Here is a 20,352-nt window from a genome sequence, read left to right on the forward strand (position 1 = left end):
TGTGATGCACTAACATTGACATGATGCTTTCAGTTTTCATTTCATAAATTATCATAAATATTTTTCATCTTCAGGAAGAGGTCAAAGATCTTCAACAGAAAGTTTCATCTCGGATAGATTTTGGAAATGCGTAAGTTTTAATCTGGAACTTTGTAAAGTAGGTCCTGAAAATTTACTTCCAAATATTTTCTCATTGTTTGTGCTCAAGCTATTTGACATTGTTATAAATTTTAAGTATAACTGTTTTCCAGAATAAGATAAATTGTACGAAGGAATGTGAACTTTTTATCAATATTAGGAAAATCTTTGTTATTAAGGGATCAGACAATCTAGACTAGGTTAAATTTCAATTTTCAGATAGCTAGAAATAGTGTCATAATATCTAACCAAGCAACGCAAGCTTACACACACACATGTATATATCTCTTCCTAACAAATGAAAATGGGATAGAATCACACCATCTGTCTTTTTTAGGGCAGTTTATTTGACTGCAGTATATTTGGATAAGATTATAAGGATTCTGTTAGAAAGAAAATGTAATTTGTACATTTTGTTTGGATTCAGATCTGTCTTAGAGAATTTATTTTATGAATGAATGATGTTGATGACCTGTATTTGTAGGATGCTTGGGCTGGACCTGGTAGTAAGAGATGAACAAGGGAACATCCTGAATCCTGATGACACTAGTGTTGTAGAGCTTTACAAACTGGTAGGTCCTCCCCTCAACAGGAAAGTCTAAGGATGTTCTAATAATAGCCTTTAATATACATCAAAAGAATGTACTGGTTAACTCTAAGAGATAAAAAAAATCATTTTATAGGAGAAAATTCTAAATTGATTAGGAAATATTGTTTTCTTTAACAGTTGAGTTCATTCAAAAGGATAGCTGTTTATTTTTTCTTTGTGATAGGGGCTTTAAGCTTTGTTGAAATTTTGTGATCAAAGTTTGTCTATCATTCATCTGTCTTCAGTTTTTGAAATATAAAAAAAATATGGTGAATCACGGGGCCTGTTTCAATGAAACTCATAACAGGTTAATGGGATTCAGGGACAGGGGGAGAAAATTATTTAATACATGTAGTAAAAATAGGTTAGGGTCATATACATATCTTCAAAATCTATTAAAAAGAAGAAACTGGGAATGAAAGCTTTCATTTGTAGTGTAGATTTAATTTTGTTCAGATCATATCCTCAGTGGTCAATTTGGAGCTATAAAAGGGCAAAGCTAAATGGGGAAAATAATGGGAAAGATCTTCTCAATAACTGTAGGAGTACAGATAAGTAGGTTTATATAAGTAGCGACCCCATGGAAAGTATATTTTAATGTTGTTATATTGCGCCCCATGGTGCTAGGGTGAGGCCACAAAAAGAAAAGTTTTTTTGTAGGACTTTGTAGAAAAATCTTGTTAAAGATCTTCTTCTCCTGAACAACAGGGTTACATTTAGGCCAATGAAAATGCAAGCATCCTTATAGTATAAATTAAAGTTTTACACAGGCTTTGACAAAGGAAAAAATCTTTGAAAATATTTTCTTAAATAACTGGAAAGCTACAAATAATCAAACTAATATACAAGCATTATAATTATGTTTTATACCTTCAAGCTCAGAATCAGGATGAAGGATGAAAAGAAACAATTTTCTTTTTTTTTGTTTTCTTTGTTTTGTACCTTCAAGCTCAGAATCAGGATGAAGGATGAAAAGAAACAATTTTCAGGTCAGCTTTGTGAACAGTTGGCCTGTTATTGTACTGTTGGCTTTGTCTTTATAGCACGAGACAGCAGCAGACAGAATCCGGTTAGAACAGAACACAGTGACCGGGGAGAGAGACATGTCTGTCACAGGACCACAGACGTTCAATCTCTTTGTTCAGCTACGTAACTTTGTTTGTCGTATCGGAGAAGATGCTGACATACTGATGAGTTTGTACGATGCCAAATTCAGCAAGTTCATCAGGTAAGAAATACAGAAATAATGGTACTGTACATAAAAATCTGTGCAAGTAAGCTCCATAAAGTGACTGTGCTTATCATTTTCTTGGCCAAATAAAAACCAAAAAAAAAACACAAAAGTAAGGTTAAAAGAAAAGAATTTTAGTTTTTTGATGAACTCTCTCAATAATGCATTTTTTCTCTTACTTTACAGTGAGAATTATATAGTCCACTGGGGGAAAGATGGTGTGCCAAAAGATTTAGATATGTTAAATAATTTCCGGGTTGTGTTCACTGTAAGTTAATTTATGACATTTTTTAGTATTTGAACTTGATTTGTTCTTACATTTTATCGAAGTAGTTTTTTTAATCTTTCTTTTTTTTAATTTAGGATCTAGGCTCAAGAGATCGCAATAGAGAAAAAGTATTTCTAGTCTTCCAGATTATAAGAATAGGTACAGCAAATAATCTTTACCATTTCTAAATTGCAAGAATCTTTAAATTCATCTGATCAGAATAAACTTTGCATCACTTTAAGAAATTTATACATGTAACATTTATAAAGAAGTGACCTCTGTTTTCTTAATTTGAGATCTCTGAAATACATATAGATGATTTTTTACAAACCAGTGAGCTCATTAATCAAGTCTTTATTCAGGTGTGATGGACCCCAAAGATGTAGATGATAAGAAACAGACGAGAGGACTTCGTCGACCGTTTGGTGTGGCAGCTATTGATATTACAGAGTATCTTGGTGGACCAAAAAGCAATAGTGCTGAGGAGGACAAACAAATCTTTATTCCATTTCAGTCGTAAGTCTTCAATAGGTCATCTGGTTCTTATCTCTTTTAACATTTTTACGTACATATGTACCTTTGCAATAAAATTTCTGCAGGAATACCATATGAACATATAATGTGTGTGTCTAATCTCACTATATGCAAAGGTCTCTATAGATAGATTTGATAATTGCTTGGCGAGTTAGGATTGAAGGGGAGCATCATTTAAACTTGGAAATATCTACATGTAGGAATGAAATCTATGAAAAGTTTCTAGAGAAGGATTATAATTAGTCAGATACATGTACAAGATATTTTAAAAATAACATTTTCCAGTTTTTTGTTTATTGATAAACAAGCATGTCCATGTAGAATCAGTTTTGTTGAAATGTTCCATGGGGCTAGAATTTGGGCCACATTAAGGGGTCAGAATTTGACAGATGAATATTTAGGAAAAAAGTCTGTAAAAAGTTTCTTCCAAACAGCATGAGCAGTCATAATTTTGCATCCATATGAAGTGTAGATGCACATTTGTTCTGATCATGGACCTTTGGGAAGGAGTGAGCCACAGTATTGGGTAACAAAGTTTTATACAGAAATATATTGACATTCACAAAACAAGATGTCCACAATTGTTGAAGTTGATATTAGACTTCAGTTTACTGTAAGTTCAAATTGAAATTGTGGACTTTACTTTGGTGACCAGTGACCATAATAATAAGGGGTTTCATTAATTCACATGAACATATTCATTCGTCAGGAAGAGAATGGTGACTTAGGTGAGTGTTGTGACCCATGGTCTCCTTGTTATATACAATGCATTTTATTTGAAATTCATAATTAACTTAGTAAGTAGATGTAAGTATATTGAAATTAATAAACATGTATATACAGTCAAACCTCATTATCTCGAACTCCATGGGACCGAGAAAAAACTTCGAGACATCTGAGGATTCGAGATATCAAGGGTAAAATACTAAAGGAATGTGTGGTTGGGACTTCCAAATCACTTCCACATATCCATGGTATTCGAGATATCTGTGTTCAAGATACCAAAGTTCAACTGTATATAATCTTAAAATTTATTCATAATTATAGATGTGGAGAAAAAGAATTTATGGATGGTCTTATCAAAAAGGTTGTAGTTGCAAAGGAAATTAACCATAAAGGCCAGGGTCTGTGGGTGTCCCTGAAAGTTCTACAAGGAGATGTCAAACAGGTTTGCAATTAATTATGTGAGAAATATTATTCTCTATGTAATATTTACAGATTTTGTGTGTTAATCATGTCTATAAGGTTCAGTTGCACCACTGTCATCCATACCTCTTATTTGCTTTGAAAATACCACTGTGAATATGAATTTAACAGTTTTGAAACAGGTCCATTTCCAATTCAGGAATCGAAATTAACTTTTTTGACTACTAGCAAATTTTAGCTAGCAGAAAAAAATTCTATTAGCAAACTTTGACGTTTCACTAGCATTTTTATGTTTTCTGTGCTACTTGCTCATTTCTTTGATAATAAAAAATTGCACTTATATAAATTCAGTCTTTTTTTATGTCTCGAAGACTCTCCATCAATAAAGAAAGAGCAGTCAAAATAATTATGCCTTGTGCATTTTGTATGGGACTATGTCGCTTATAGCATTAGATGACATTTATCGATTAATTTTGTCTGCGGAGCTTATCACAGTATCATGACTGTGAGACCATTTTTTACATGTACCTGTGCTTTAGTTCCCCCACTGTAATACTGTGAAGAGCTCCATTTAACCAGTTAAGTGTCCAATGGCATCAGCAGACAGTGATACAGATGAATGTTAATATTTAATTTTGTTATTTTAGTTTTTCTACATGTAAATCTTAATGACTTAGTTGACTTCTGGCTCCAATCTAGTCTTTATCCTTGTGTATTGCTTCTCTTAACAGAATAACAAGATTAAATTTTCCTTTGTAGGTCAAGGAAGATTACCCCCATTTGATTGGTCCAAATACATGTGTCTCCAGAAAGCTGGGCTTTCCGGATGTCATTATGCCAGGTCAGATTTTAATAATTGTACAAAAATTTTAGTTGCTGAAAGATACTCGAATAATTGAATTTTATGTAAAATTGTTTGACTTTTCCTGCAACATGAACAAAAGTTAATACTCAGGTAGACGATCATTACTGGTTTGTGAATACATAGCACTTCATATTTTAACACATGAAAATAAATCTGTATTTAATGGTTGACCCAGGAAAGGGAGGTAAGGAGAACAACAATCAGTAGAAAATCCAAGTTGTGGTTTATTTTGATTTTATTTTTATATTGAATTGATTTTTTTTTTTTTTTTTTGAAAGAGAAGAAAAATTAATTGCAGTGTTTTTCGTGTTGCTTTATTTTACCTGTCTATATATATTTACATAGTAAATTATAGAAAATTTTAACTTTTGTTTTTTTTGATCAAGATCTGTGTTGTGTTTATTTCTCATATTAATGTTAAGCTTCTTATAATGCACATAGCTTGTTTTAATAGAAACTTTGATTATTTGTAGGGCAGGGTATTGGTTAGGATTTTTGTATTGCGATATATTGCGATATTTGGAACTGTATTGCAATATGTATTGCTATATTTTTGATAACAGTTAAAATGCTCTTTTCTTATTTCATTAACCTCCATTTATAAACAGAGTGTATAAAACTTTTATAAATACATTGTAACAAAAAAAGTTCTAGTTGATATCATTACAGTTTGGCATTAAAATGCAGCCAAACAACAGAAACCTTTACTGTTTGGTACTGTTTGATACGGTTGAAAATGTTTCTGCCATCTTAAATTTCATATTTTACTTTATAAACCTAAAGCCCAAGCATTTTGCCAGTATATCGGTACTGGAAAAACGTATCGTAATATGATATTTTTTGTAAACGAATCGCAATATACCGGAATATCGATATTATTCCACAGTCCTAATTATTTCACAAAAATATTATTTGTATTGCATGCAAGCCACAGCTATCATTTTTTGTAGTGTTTCTTTGCTCAACTGAACAACAATTTTTCCAATCACAGGTGATGTGCGTAATGATATATATGTCACAATAAAAAGTGGAGAATTCACAAGGGGACCAGCTAAAACTGCTGACAAAAATGTGGAGGTGACGATGATTGTCTGTAACAACAAAGGAGAAATCCTACAGGTAGGTGGGGGATGTATAATGATTGTTATGTCCAATGGACAATATACCAAGTATGGTTCTCTTAAATAGATACCTTAGATGTTTACATGTGTACTTAATAGAAATCTGTTGGTTACTTCAAATTGAAAATGTGACATTTTACACCTGTTGTGTCAAAGTTTGAGTCACCATACCTCCAGTATTTGATAGTATTTGATAGATTGTAAATTTTTTATGAAATATGTAACATCTATCAGTAATGTTATTAGCTCACCTGAGCTGAAATCTCAAGTGATCTCTCCTTATCACAATTTGCCTTTTTTCTCCACTGGGCAAGTTTCTACCAAGTTGCCACAAAGCAGCCTTGGGTGAAGGGAATTCAATTTTGTTCAATGAAGAGCCACACCCTCTTTAAAGGGGAGATAATTTTGAGAATTGGCAAAAATTTGGTGGAATCATATAAAAATCTCAAGGATCTATGGGCCAGAAAAGGGGAACAATTATACAAAAGCTTCCTAACATAGTATAGATTCCAGTTTCTTCAAATCATGACCCCCTATATAAAGGGGAAAATAGTTAAAAATCTTTCGATGAAGAAGAGCAAGGCCATGCTTAATCATAGTGATCTTACATGAGAATAATAATGAAAAATCTTTGAAAATCTTCTACTCAAGAACAGCAGGGCCCTGATTAGTCATATTGATATTCAGGCATCCTGAAATATAACATTGCAAAAGGGAGGGAAAAAAACCAGCTCTGAAACAAAACCATGATGCACCTTACAAAACTGAAATAAATAGGATACACACATGAAGAAAGCATTGCTATTTTATGCAGAAAAAGCACCCACATGATGCAGATCTTACCCAGAGGAACAAGAACCCACATGACACAAATCTCACAAAGTTCAGCGAGCAGATTTCTCCTCCATTCAATAAGTCTGTAAGACTTAAAATGTAAAAAAAGAAATGATTATTTACAATTCCAGGGCTGCATTCAAAATCATAGCAACTAAACTATCAACTAGGTTAGATACAGTGTATCTAGGTCTATTGAACACACAGTATGAATTAACACTAGAAATCCCCACGTATCAGCTAGGCTAGTATGTCTTTCTAAATCGTAGTGCTTTAAAGAACTATGTAGCTGATATCAAAAATAAACTTCCATAAAAAGTGTGCACTGTAAGTAGGCAGTGTACTGATGTTCTAGAACTGATAGGTGTATTCTTGATTTTGTTAACATGTAGAAAGGAAATTGTATTGATTGCTGACAACACAAGGGTTAATATTATTGACCTTATTAATTACAGAATGTAATTAGTCATGGCTGTGGGGGAGAGATGATGTCAGAGTACAAGACTCTTATCTACTACCATGAGGACAAACCAAAATGGCAGGAAACAGTCAAGGTACTTATTTCTAAGTTATAAATTATCGTGCTATTTATAGTTCATTATGTTTAAAGTTAGTGTCGTGTTTATCTAATTATTTCTTATATATCAGGTTGCTATATCGACAGAAGAAGAATTCAAAGGATTACATCTTAAGTTCACGTTTAAACACAGATCAACAAGTGATGGTAATGTTGTAATTGCTCTCTCTGAATCATCAAACAAGGATTTGAAGAAAAACAATTAGAAAGCATGCAAACCCACAACAGTTCAACATTTCTCATACTTTTGTTAAAGTCTGTTTATTGATATTTATTAAACCCCCCCTCTTTTCATTCTTCTTTACTTTCTATTTGTGCTTGTTTGATCAGCAGATGATTAAATTTTTCTAATTTGGGTTTTTAGCAAAAGACAGGTCAGAGAGACCATTTGCCATGTCATTCATCAAACTGATGAACAAAAACTCCACGACGCTGTCCGACACAGATCATACCCTGCTAGTTTACAAGGTAGGTATCTTTTATAATGAAAAGCTAGAAATTTTCTCTAAGTCACAGCAAAATATCTGTTGTTAAAATCCTAGCGGTTGCCTTGGTCTCAATCTGAAATGAATGGCTTGCTTCCTTAAGGCTCCAAATGTTCCTTGTTCTTTAAATTCAAGCTTATGTATGTAAAGCAAGCTTTCACTTGCTCAGACTAATTAAACAAAAGAAAAGCAAGTACATATACTTCCTAATGCACCCTGCAGATGAGATTGATTTAATACAAACTGAAATACGAACATTGAGTCCACCTGTCCTACTGTTTGTCATGTGTCTTCCAAAATAGCATGTATAGATTCTAACTGTAAATAATGAATTAAAGCATTCATTTTATGGCCACTATAATTGAACAATGACATCAATTTAAGGGGGCCGACTGGGGTTTTCATTGCGCAATACTTCGTGCAGCATAGTAAAATAAAGCGTATTTACCCTTTTAAATCAACTATTTTTACATAATTTATAGAAATTAACAAATTTAGGAAATCTCAGGTTAAAATATCTAATTAAGTTTTTAAATTACTGATTTTTTAAACGATTTTTCAAATGATGGGTAGATAGACGTCGTAATAGTGCGTTTTTGACGTTATGAATAACCGAAGTTCTTTAAGCGGGGTCATTAATTATGCCATAAAATAAAAAGTATAAAATACATGCTCTTGAAATTTTTAACACAGGAAATTGAGAATCTAACAATCATTTTTATTATTTTTTATGTAAATCTGTGGTATCTGTCATGTTTTGTTGTACTCCATAAAACAGGAAAATATCATGAATTTTTACATTTTGAGATGCCCCCTCTGGAAACCAGACGGTAGAATTTTGTGTTTCTTGCACAAAATGTACAATATAGTATTACCCATCAAATAACATAATTTGAGCAAAAAGTCTATAGTAGCATTTGTATAATTGGCTCCGAAGTGCGAAAAAATGGTATTTTCCTATATAATCCTATAGTAAATGTACCTGTATTTTGAGATGGTCCCTAAAAAATAACCAGACGGTAGATTTTCACTAAACTTGGCATGTATACCGAAGTCAATGTAAGGTACATATGGTATAAAATTAAAGAATTTCTCTATAGTAGTTTTCACACAATAAAACCCCAGTCGGCTCCCTTAAATGATTTTGACATATCATCAACTGTCTCAGAGAGAAAGGAAATTAAGGTCGTGTGCCAGAATTTTGTCTTCTGAAGATTTTAGAGACTGAAAATTGATGCATAATATTCAAAGAACATTTAATGATTTTCGAGAGTTCAAAAATTCAAAGAGAGATGAAATAAACAAAAATCCACCATTGGTTCAATAATCTTGTAACACAGACATCATAAATAATCATAATTGATCCTAAAGTTAGAATGACAGAGAAACGTTATGACCATGTTCTAATGTCATTTGAATAAGGTCAAGGTTACATGGTACAACTCTTGTAGTGGAGTAGAGGGAACCAACTTCTAGTCTTGCTAGAGTAGATCTATTTGACTGAAAAAGATGTTTTTAATCCTCAGTTAACCATTTGTTTCAGAATTTCCTTGTTTTTGATAATGATTTTAATATTCAGTTAATACACTAACTTCTGAAGTCCCTAATATATGTTTTTTTTAGATGACTGATTAAAACTTCATTTTATTAAGTCAAGAATAACTTGTTTACATCTTATATCAGCTAAGCACAATTTTTATTTCATGTTTGTTTCAGAGGGTCAGAGAAAAAAAAAATCGTAAATGGCTTAGAACATAATTGGAATTTTTGTTTAATTTTTTAAGGAGTATAATAGTGCAGACTTGAAAAGTAGTAAAAAAATGAAGGTAACCTTCTATCATCTTATTAACACTTTCTCAGAGCTGCTACACACTGTATCAACCGACTCACCAGTGCTAGGAAAGACTGCATTACTAAGACTAACCAGTAGTGGCTTATTTCATTGCAGGAAATTCATCTTGGTTTGGTTCGTTTTTTACAGAGCTTTTTTAGCACACCTTAACAAACAGGTTTTAGGTTAATTTGTCGTCCCTATATGATGTGTTTTGTGACAACTTCAGTGTTTTCCAACAGTTTTCCCTATAGAAATTAGATCAGATACAACTAAACTTATACTTCTTGATAAGGTCAGTGAGAGATAATTAAAAATGAAGTAACTTTTTATCTTCTTTAGAGCCACTGAACCAAAATTTTAAAAATGTCACAACTTCAATAAAGTTAGTGGATCAAGTTTCCTCAGACCATGATTTTAAATGTCATTTTATTATAGGGGTGTACATGAAAATACTTTTTTAAAGAATTGTCATTAATATATTAGGATCCTTATATAGGATAGACTTCTGGGTCTAAGACAGGGCAAAAGTACAGATTATGTAGGATAGACTTCTAAGACAGGACCAAAGTACAGATTATGTAGGATAGACCTCTAAGACAGGGCCGGAGTTAAGATTATGTAGGATAGACCTCAAAGACAGGGCCAAAGTACAGATTATGTAGGATAGACTTCTAAGACAGGACCAAAGTACAGATTATGTAGGATAGACTTCTAAAATAGGACCAAAGTACAGATTATGTAAGATAGACTTCTAAGACAGGACCAAAGTACAGATTATGTAGGATAGACTTCTAAGACAGGGCCGGAGTTAAGATTATGTAGGATAGACCTCAAAGACAGGGCAAAAGTACAGATTATGTAGGATAGACTTCTAAGATAGGACCAAAGTACAGATTATGTAGGATAGACTTCTAAGACAGGGCCAAAGTACAGATTATGTAGGACAGACTTCTGGGTCTAAGACAGGACCAAAATACAGATTATGTAGGATAGACTTCTAAGACAGGACCAAAGTACAGATTATGTAGGATAGACTTCTAAGACAGGGCCGGAGTACAGATTATGTAGGATAGACCTCAAAGACAGGGCAAAAGTACAGATTATGTAGGATAGACTTCTAAGACAGGACCAAAGTACAGATTATGTAGGATAGACTTCTAAGACAGGGCCAAAGTACAGATTATGTAGGATAGACTTCTAAGACAGGGCCAGAGTACAGATTATGTAGGATAGACCTCAAAGACAGGGCAAAAGTACAGATTATGTAGGATAGACTTCTAAGACAGGACCAAAGTACAGATTATGTAGGATAGACCTCTAAGACAGGGCCGGAGTTAAGATTATGTAGGATAGACCTCAAAGACAGGGCCAAAGTACAGATTATGTAGGATAGACTTCTAAGACAGGACCAAAGTACAGATTATGTAGGATAGACTTCTAAAATAGGACCAAAGTACAGATTATGTAAGATAGACTTCTAAGACAGGACCAAAGTACAGATTATGTAGGATAGACTTCTAAGACAGGGCCGGAGTTAAGATTATGTAGGATAGACCTCAAAGACAGGGCAAAAGTACAGATTATGTAGGATAGACTTCTAAGATAGGACCAAAGTACAGATTATGTAGGATAGACTTCTAAGACAGGGCCAAAGTACAGATTATGTAGGACAGACTTCTGGGTCTGAGACAGGACCAAAATACAGATTATGTAGGATAGACTTCTAAGACAGGACCAAAGTACAGATTATGTAGGATAGACTTCTAAGACAGGGCCGGAGTACAGATTATGTAGGATAGACCTCAAAGACAGGGCCAAAGTACAGATTATGTAGGATAGACTTCTAAGACAGGACCAAAGTACAGATTATGTAGGATAGACTTCTAAGACAGGGCCAAAGTACAGATTATGTAGGATAGACTTCTAAGACAGGGCCAGAGTACAGATTATGTAGGATAGACCTCAAAGACAGGGCCAAAGTACAGATTATGTAAGATAGACTTCTAAGACAGGACAAAAGTACAGATTATGTAGGATAGACTTCTAAGACAGGGCCAAAGTACAGATTACATAGGATAGACTTCTAAGACAGGACAAAAGTACAGATTATGTAGGATAGACTTCTGAGACAGGGCCAAAGTACAGATTATGTAGGATAGACTTCTAAGACAGGACAAAAGTACAGATTATGTAGGATAGACTTCTAAGACAGGACCAAAATACAGATTACATAGGATAGACTTCTAAGACAGGACAAAAGTACAGATTATGTAGGATAGACTTCTAAGACAGGGCCGGAGTACAGATTACGTAGGATAGACTTCTAAGACAGGACAAAAGTACAGATTATGTAGGACAGACTTCTGGATCTAAGACAGGGCCAAAGTACAGATTCTTCTGGGTCAAAGACAGGGCAAAGTACAAATTATGTACATGTAGGGTAGACATCTGGGTCTAAGACAGGGCCAAAGTACAGATTATGTAGGATAGACCTCTGAGTCTAATATAGGAACAAAGTACAGATTCTATTTTTTTATATGGAGGAATACACGGGAAAAAAGTCTTTCAAAAGTTGCTTCAAAGAACAAGGCAAGGGTGTGCAGAGACATTTTCAAAAAAGCTTTTCTTATCTCTCACAAGACTTCAACATATCAAATTGATAGGCAAGTATCCTTGTGTGAAATAAGTTTCTTTATATTATTCATGAGAGCACTCTAGTATTTATGAAATTAAATTTTCTTAAAGAGTGAGATGACTCAGGAGAGCTTTGTGGATCTGGGGGCCTATTGTTTTGCATGATTATGCTCCAATAGTTTTCTTCTTTTTTGTCTTTTATCTTTTTTGAAAAAAGAAAACATGCTCATACATCTTCCAAAGAAGAATTATGGTCATTTGACTATTGGATGTGTGCATTTGGTAGTAGTATGCTTAAGGAGGTTTAATTTGCTTGATAACAAGATAGAAAGAATTACACAGACAAGAATAATGTTTGGCATTATAAGCTTTAAAATGTAGACCATTCAGCAAAAAATACCTGCTGTAATGTTACATTGCTGCACAAAGTAAGTACAGCTGGAATCAAATTGTGGTCCTGAGTTTATCAATGTAACTCTTAAAACTACATGAATTTGTCATTCTGTCTGAAGATGCTGTATGATTATATTCATAGGATAAATAATCATCCCAAATGATATAAAAACCTGTTTTGATTAGATTGTAAGTCTGAAATCAGTAATGTGTTTCATATAAATATTAGAATCTGATGAGCTTTAGTTTAAGATTCAGTTTTGCTTATGTTTTTTTAAATGGAAATTTTTACCAGTAAGGTATTATTTGTGATTGACTGCATGAAAAAAATTCTTTTGGAAATCTGAGAATGCATAACATGCTAATATACTTTGTGTGCTGTAAATTAAATTTACACCAGATACAATTACACAGAATATACTGACAGACCATAAATTCATAAATTATCAAAATTAAGAAATTTTTCTAATAGTGAAGTAGTGTATGTGTGTATATTGAAGCGCTTAAAGAAGATAATTTTTCTTCCTGATTCAGTCCTATTTTATCCATAAAAGGTGATTTCCGAAATATCTCCTTATATTTGGCCCCAATAAACATAAATCTTCTGAACTCTTACAAGGAAGAATGCAAGATGTGTTTGAGAGCTGATACCCCTGACTTACTTTTCTGCTCTCTTTCTTAAAAGAGTTCGTCAGAGAAAGTACTTATAAAATTAAACTTCAAAAGTTAAACACTTATAAATTTTAAAATAATATCAAGTGTTTTTACAAGGCAATTTTATGTTCACAGATTATTTCTTAAGAAAAATTTTCAAATAGAAAAAGTAGTAATGATTAATATGGTTAAACATTTGGTGGTATTTAAAAAAAAATGTTTTCAATTTCATATTCCAAATTTCAGAAAGTGGTGATAGCAAACTGCAATTGCACAACTATTTTCATATCTTATACTGCTGTGTTTCATTAAAGTCCAATTAATAATAGGGGTGAAACGATACACCTCCTTCACGGTTCGATACGTATTGTATAATTTTGTCTCGGTTCGGTTATTTTCGATACGATACATTTTGATAGAAGGAAACAAATTCTACGTTGTTTTATGCTTTCTTTTTCTAAATCTAGTCACATATTTTACGAATTTTATTTGCAAATTGACTAGAAGAAATTGATTAAAATTATTTGACTGTCAAAAATTATTTTACAAGCTATCAGTCATCAAAAATTTACGTTTTCTATACTTATTTATACTGAGTAACGTGTTATACCTTATGCCAAACCCGACTGAATAACGATCCCGACCGAAAAATGAACCGAACCGAAAATTAGAGATTTTGCACCGTGTATCAAACCGAGAAAAAATACCGCGGTGCATCGATACCGCGGTGAACCGTTTCACTCCTAATTAATAAGTGCACACATGTAACATTTTTTGTGTTTTATCAATCACTTATTATCCACAAAATCTAACAAAACACAAACTGATATAGTCACACTGTATACCATCATTATTTATTATACAAAAGTTGACGGACTTACGATTGTGTGTCACTCTCTTTTAGCTATTTAGCTGTCTGTAACTAAACAGACAACATCAGTTACCTGAGCGTAGTTTTATTTTGATCAAAGCTTTTTTTTTAATAATTTATCATACTTTAACAGTTTGACTTGTTACTTGATTGATTTATAAATACTTAGTTTATGTTAATTAAGTTCAGAACTAATATTTGAATGTGAATACTGTATATAAACAGGAATCTTGAGTACATGAATAGCTATCATATTAGTTTAGATAGATGCCTCTACTTAAAATATTGATTTATTAATTAGGGAAAGAAAAAAGAATTATTTTTTGCAGTTCATACCATGCAACTTAGTTTAATGTCAAGTAAAGTATAGTTTCCTTAGAGTTTATTTAAGTGCCATGTTAACATTGTGCAATATTTTTTCATTTCTTAATTAAGGTTTGGATATATAATTAGGTCTTAGTAAACCTATGAAAATCTAATTTTTATTAATTTGCAAATTTACATGTAAGTCAGAGATGATTTGATTAAGTTATGGTAGATAAGTGATTTTATTTTTTAAAAATGGTTCTGAATCATTTTATTTAGTTTTATTTGATTATTTTTCAGATAACAGAGAAGAAGGAGGATCGAGATAAATTTTCTCCGTATTTGGATTTGCCGTCTACGCGAGAAAAATTCATTGAGGAACAGAACATGCAGCCCAATAACAAAGTGACCCTGTTCTCTGGTCCCTTTACTCTCAGTGCCAAAGACAGCTTTGTCGTCAGTTCATTCGTGTGTTCAACAAAACTTACCCACAATGGTCAATATCAGGAGATTAAATGTGCTAGAAAAGCATTTACAGTTCAATTTAATGTTTATTATTTAATTTTGTTATATTACCTGAACGATTATTCTCAACTCCCACCTCACCACTGGGATTTGTTTTCTCTTGACAGATTAATATTTGTTAGATCAGTTTTAGCTCAAAGAACTATGTCCTTTACCATGGTGCATGATTCTAGATGCTGCAAGTGATGTGTATTTTGCAGATTAATGTCATTGAAAAAATTGAGAATTTCCCTTCCAATTAATTTTAAGCCCAAGCTACATACATGTGTAATACTTGCTTGGAGAGGATACTAGAATTAATATGTTTTATTGAAAGGTGAACAGGTTAAATTGATAAATGTAGATGCCTCAGATACTGAAAATTTTTTTTTGCTTCTATTTGGTTGATTTTAAAATGGAAGTGAGTGGGTTTTTTTTAAAAATTTTTTTCAGTTGTTTTGCTTGGTCTCCTCCAATGGCAGGACATAATGTCGGACACGGCAAAACTCCGAGACCACCTGGAGAAACTCATGATGGTAGAAGGAGAAGAAATCGTCAAGGTAACTATAGTAACCACGGTATAACTTTGCTAATTTAAGCAGTATCTCAAAGAATTGATTTAAAAACGAAATATCAAGGTTCATTGACTCTCTCATATAAGAGGTAACTCTCATTCCCTTGTCAATTCGAAAGACAATTACTGTCAAAATTGGCACTGTAAAGTATGAGAAAATTGTTTTGATATGTTTGATGGTGTGACCACTAGGGCAAGTGTAGTTGTTTTTATTATCATCGGATACTATCAAAACTTTTACTGTTGTTACACTTTTAACTTGGATCTACATCTTCAAACGGCATGAGATTCAGTCTAGACTGATGTCACATCGTGCCATATATGAGTTGTATTTCCAAAGCAAAGTCTAAAAAGTGCAAATTTTGAACAAAGAGCATTTAATTACCGCTCTTGCTATAATTTATGTTTTTTGGGGGGAAAATGATTATCACTAAACCAAAATGATATATGAGTGAACAGAGGGACAATGAACAGTACAATATTTCTCCAGTTTGACTTTCACTGTTCATTAAGTTCTGTAATCTCTTTTCTGATTGGTTGCAGTTCCTTCAGGACTTGTTGGACTCTTTATTCAGTATCCTGATGCAGAACACCATTTCTGATGTGTACGACAACCTGGTGTTTGATGCCCTGGTAAGGACTAGATTTAAATCAATTAGGTTTCCTTGGACTGACTCCATTAGGCTTTCTAATTTCTGTGATAAGGAATAACTCCATTAGGCTTCCTAGGGCAAGGAATAACTCCATAAGGGTTTATAGGACAATGAAGAAATCCACTAGATAGAATCCATTAGGCTTCCTAGGACTCGGATAGCCTCCATTAGGCTTCCTAGGACAAGAAATAAGTCCATTAGGCTTCCTAGGACTAGTAATGACTACATTAAGCTTCCTAAGACTAGGAATAATTCCATTAGGCTTCCTAGGACTAGGATAGACTCCATAAGGCTTCCTAGGACTAGAAATAACTCCATTAGGCTTCCTAGGACTAGAAATAACTCCATTAGGCTTCCTAGGACTAGAAATAACTCCAATGGGCTTCATAAGAGTAGAAGTAACTCCATTAGGCTTCCTAAGACAAGAAATAACGTATTGGGCTTCCTTGGGCTAGGAATAACACATTAGGCTTCCTTGGATTAGGATAGACCCCATTATTCTTCCTAGGACTAGGATTGACTCCATTAGGCTTCCCAGGATAGGAATGACTCCATTAAGCTTATTCTTAGTACACTTAATAGTACATCATTGCATGGCAGCCAGTCAAGCCAGTGTAAAGCTGCTCCATTTGATTGATTTTGTAGGCATTTATAATAGAATTTGTCATTTTGAATGAGAACTAAGAACTTGAACATTATTGTGGTAACTACTGTGGTGGGATTCTTTGAATAAAATTGCTGCATTTACCTGTACATCTATGATGTTATATTACAAAATAAAAAAAATCCCAAATAGACATGAAGGAAAATTGTTATAAAGCATGTACTATCATTATAGTGCTTTGTGATTAGGTAATTGATTCCATTTCAGGTTCACATAATCAGCCTGATCTCGGACAGGAAGTTTGACCAGTTCCGGCCAGTACTCGATGCTTATGTCGAGAGTTCTTTTAGTTTTGCTATGGCTTATCAGTAAGCTTATTAAGTATTCATTTGTACGACACTTTTTTTCTCTAAAGATGACATCTATCTTTCTGAATTAATTTTGATTACCTTTATTTGCAGGAAGTTAATGATAATTTTACGAGACTATGTGGATAAAGCTATGGAAACCAATCAGAAGATTTTGAAGAGTGCCATGAAGTCTCTGGAATACCTGTTCAAGTTTATTGTCCAGTCAAGGAATCATTTTGCCAGGTTAGTATGAGTGTAAACCAAGACTTACACTTAACAACTGTTCATTTAATTCTTTTTCAAATAAAAAAAAAAGGGTCAAGGAAAGTACATGTAGGTATCATCTTTTCTCTGACCTTACATGTCCAGCTGTTTTGTCTGCTCTGTAGTTCTTGAACAGAAAGCATACATCAACCGCAGTTGCTGACAGTGTAAAAAGGTCAGAAGGAGGTGTCATAGACATGAACTAGTTATCTTTCTTTGTTGGGATTGTTATGCAGCTTATTTTTTACTATGGTAGACATGTCATAAATTTGTTTCTACTGATCAAGTATGAAATGACATTGACCTGATATATTAATGTGATCTTTGATTGTCAAAGAAGTATCTTCTTTGAGGGCAAAGATTTTCAAGAACATATCTTGGTTCTTTGTAAGCAGTGGCTGTTGTTGATGAATTGATTTACTAAGCACCAGTACAAGAATGAATGATTCTTATGATGATCAGAATGGTCCACTTTTAGGAAAGAGCTGTTTCAGTACATTGTGATTTTCACCTTGATTTTTTTTACAGATTAAATGATGGCAGAGGAAAACAGTCATTTGAGTTACAACTCAAACAGCTGATCAAGTCTATCAGCAACATGATGTTGTATACAAGTGACAACACACTGGTAGCTCAGGTAAGGTCATCAAGAAATATCTCAGCTGACAAGATTATTAATGAGTAAATGTGTTTGTTTGTCGTAAACATTATAAAGTTGACTTTGTGCCCTTTGTAATATTTGACTGTGTTATTTTAGGGGTCAGCTTTGAAATATATTTGTGCCACAATACCAGACATCTTAAAAGTGTTTGATGCTGTTGAACTAAGGTACAGTAATCCTTTAAAGCACATAATGTCTTGGCCAAAGGCAGGAACTCATTGTCAAATTAGACTTTTTTTTGACTACTGTGAAAATTGTCTTATCTGGACACCACTGGTTCCATAGAAACTGGCTGGATTAGACAACATTACCGATAACTTTTAATCAATTGAATTTACTGAAAGGGACTTACAGTTAACATCATTGTAGGCAAGATTTCAGAATACAATACATCTGGAGTAGATACTACTTTAAAATCATGCACATCTCCACGGAGGGCTAATTCTTGATGAGTGCCAAAAGAGGATTTCACATTTTTATGATGAATATAGATTCAGTGCTAATTCATTTGTATTATATAAGTACTCAATAAGATCTGGATGCACTCAATTTTGGATACACTGATATTAGTATACTTACATTATGTACAGTAACCAAGCTGACTAGTCTTTACAATAGATAGTTATCTGCTGAGTATGTTGTGGAACATCATTTCTCCTGTTCCTTGAAGTAGAATGAAGGAAAAGTCATCAAGAACTTACTTGTCCTATATACATTTTTCAATTTATTCAAAGTAAAATTGATAAAATACTAGGGATGTCAATTTTACTCAGACAGCTTAGTCGAATAGTCGGAGGTTTTAGTCGAAAGATAGTCAAATACTCGTTGAAATTTAAATTAATTTTTCATGTAAATTTTCCTATTTGTCTTTAACAGACTGCTAGCCTGTACAATATTTATAATCTACGCTATCACCATTATATACAACGAATTATTGAATCATTAACATTTACATAGTAATAAAAAAGTATTCTCGTATGTATTTGATTTCAAATATAATATTTACTGCACATTTTATCTATATACAGATTATCAAACGCTCGCATTTATCCTTTCTTTTCATGCTGCTAGTACATGAACCCGTTATTGATTTCTTACCTGAAGCTATTTAAATGTGTCTTGTCAGTGATCCGTGATTGTTAAACAATTAAAGCTCAACTCTTATAAAAACAAAGGCAGATTGCAATAAATTTTAATTATGTGATTTTTTGCAAACAATCAATACAATTTCTAAAATGATTAATATTAATATCAGAAAGAAACAGCTTTAAATTAGGCTCATAACTGTCCCCCAGTTTACATGTGTTTACAAATACATAGCAGCTATTTGATTATTCTTCATTAATTGATAGTTGCATTATACGACATCTTACCGTATTGCAGGTTGAAACTTTACAATTTGGATCTGGCATTTTTTAAAGTATGCCAATGCAAAAAAAATTCTTTGAACAATTAACAAAGACCGGATAAGCCTTTCCCTGACTTTTACTCACGAGAACACTAAACACTGATACGTTAATAAATGAACTTAGCGGATCCAATTTTGTTACCTTTAATTTGAGATTACTATTAAGTAGCAAATTTTAACCAATAACTGACTAAAAAAAATTTAATCGATAGTCGGTATGATCGAACGATAGTCGAGTACTCGAATATTGGTTGACATCCCTATAAAATACAGATTGCATTCATATTATGGTAAATCAAAATTTCAAGCTATTTTTATCAGACTAGAAAAATCACAATTCAGACCAGATTAACACAGAGACTTTAGGTTGTAACTCTGAATGAATTAGGGGAGATGAAGTTTGTTTCTTATTTTTTCTTTCAGTCATTTAATGGTGGAATTTATTAATAATGTGCCAAAAGAGAGGTTGACCAAACAAAAACTCAAGTGTATAGAAGACCTGGTGCAGAGTAAATTGTTTACAATGCCAGGTTAGTACACTGGTTTTGTTTTCATTGTTTGTGAAATTTTTGAGTTTTTCTCTTTTGTATAAATAACCTTTCACCTTGATATTTTCTAAGGGTCAAGGTTTATTTGAAGTTTATAAAGATCACTAAAGTCTGTTACATGTATCAATCAAGAGTTAGGTAGGAAGTATGAAGGAAACGCTAGATGGATAAAAGTTTAGAAGAAGTAGGAAGGCATTAAAATCAGCAGTATAACTATGGGAGCAAGAAGTCAATAAAGACTAACATTAAAATGTGGGAAAAGAATTTGAATGAACACTCATATATCATTGACTAAAATGCAGGATG

The 20,352-nt window shown here is 33.0% G+C and overlaps 1 protein-coding gene across 6 annotated transcripts in view; it reads left to right on the forward strand.

Annotated features, from left to right (window-relative positions):
- The window catches only part of LOC133201196 (dedicator of cytokinesis protein 1-like), a 65,951-nt gene that overhangs the window by 8,063 nt on the left and 37,536 nt on the right, over window positions 1-20,352 (forward strand). For all 6 annotated transcript variants that reach the window (XM_061336987.1, XM_061336986.1, XM_061336984.1 and 3 more), the window contains exons 6-25: window positions 75-130; window positions 623-710; window positions 1,771-1,955; window positions 2,145-2,226; window positions 2,322-2,385; window positions 2,589-2,742; window positions 3,808-3,928; window positions 4,666-4,747; window positions 5,763-5,890; window positions 7,182-7,280; window positions 7,375-7,450; window positions 7,668-7,771; window positions 14,781-14,976; window positions 15,438-15,544; window positions 16,102-16,191; window positions 17,083-17,183; window positions 17,277-17,408; window positions 17,958-18,066; window positions 18,187-18,257; window positions 19,922-20,028. In XM_061336987.1, coding sequence (XP_061192971.1) covers window positions 75-130; window positions 623-710; window positions 1,771-1,955; window positions 2,145-2,226; window positions 2,322-2,385; window positions 2,589-2,742; window positions 3,808-3,928; window positions 4,666-4,747; window positions 5,763-5,890; window positions 7,182-7,280; window positions 7,375-7,450; window positions 7,668-7,771; window positions 14,781-14,976; window positions 15,438-15,544; window positions 16,102-16,191; window positions 17,083-17,183; window positions 17,277-17,408; window positions 17,958-18,066; window positions 18,187-18,257; window positions 19,922-20,028 — 2,152 coding nt within the window. The remainder of the gene's footprint in view (window positions 1-74; window positions 131-622; window positions 711-1,770; window positions 1,956-2,144; window positions 2,227-2,321; window positions 2,386-2,588; window positions 2,743-3,807; window positions 3,929-4,665; window positions 4,748-5,762; window positions 5,891-7,181; window positions 7,281-7,374; window positions 7,451-7,667; window positions 7,772-14,780; window positions 14,977-15,437; window positions 15,545-16,101; window positions 16,192-17,082; window positions 17,184-17,276; window positions 17,409-17,957; window positions 18,067-18,186; window positions 18,258-19,921; window positions 20,029-20,352) is intronic.

Source organism: Saccostrea echinata, unplaced genomic scaffold (genome assembly GCF_033153115.1).
Source record: "Saccostrea echinata isolate AGI-Se365-2 ecotype Australia unplaced genomic scaffold, CSIRO_AGI_Sech_v1 ptg000042l, whole genome shotgun sequence".
Lineage (NCBI taxonomy): Eukaryota > Metazoa > Mollusca > Bivalvia > Ostreida > Ostreidae > Saccostrea > Saccostrea echinata.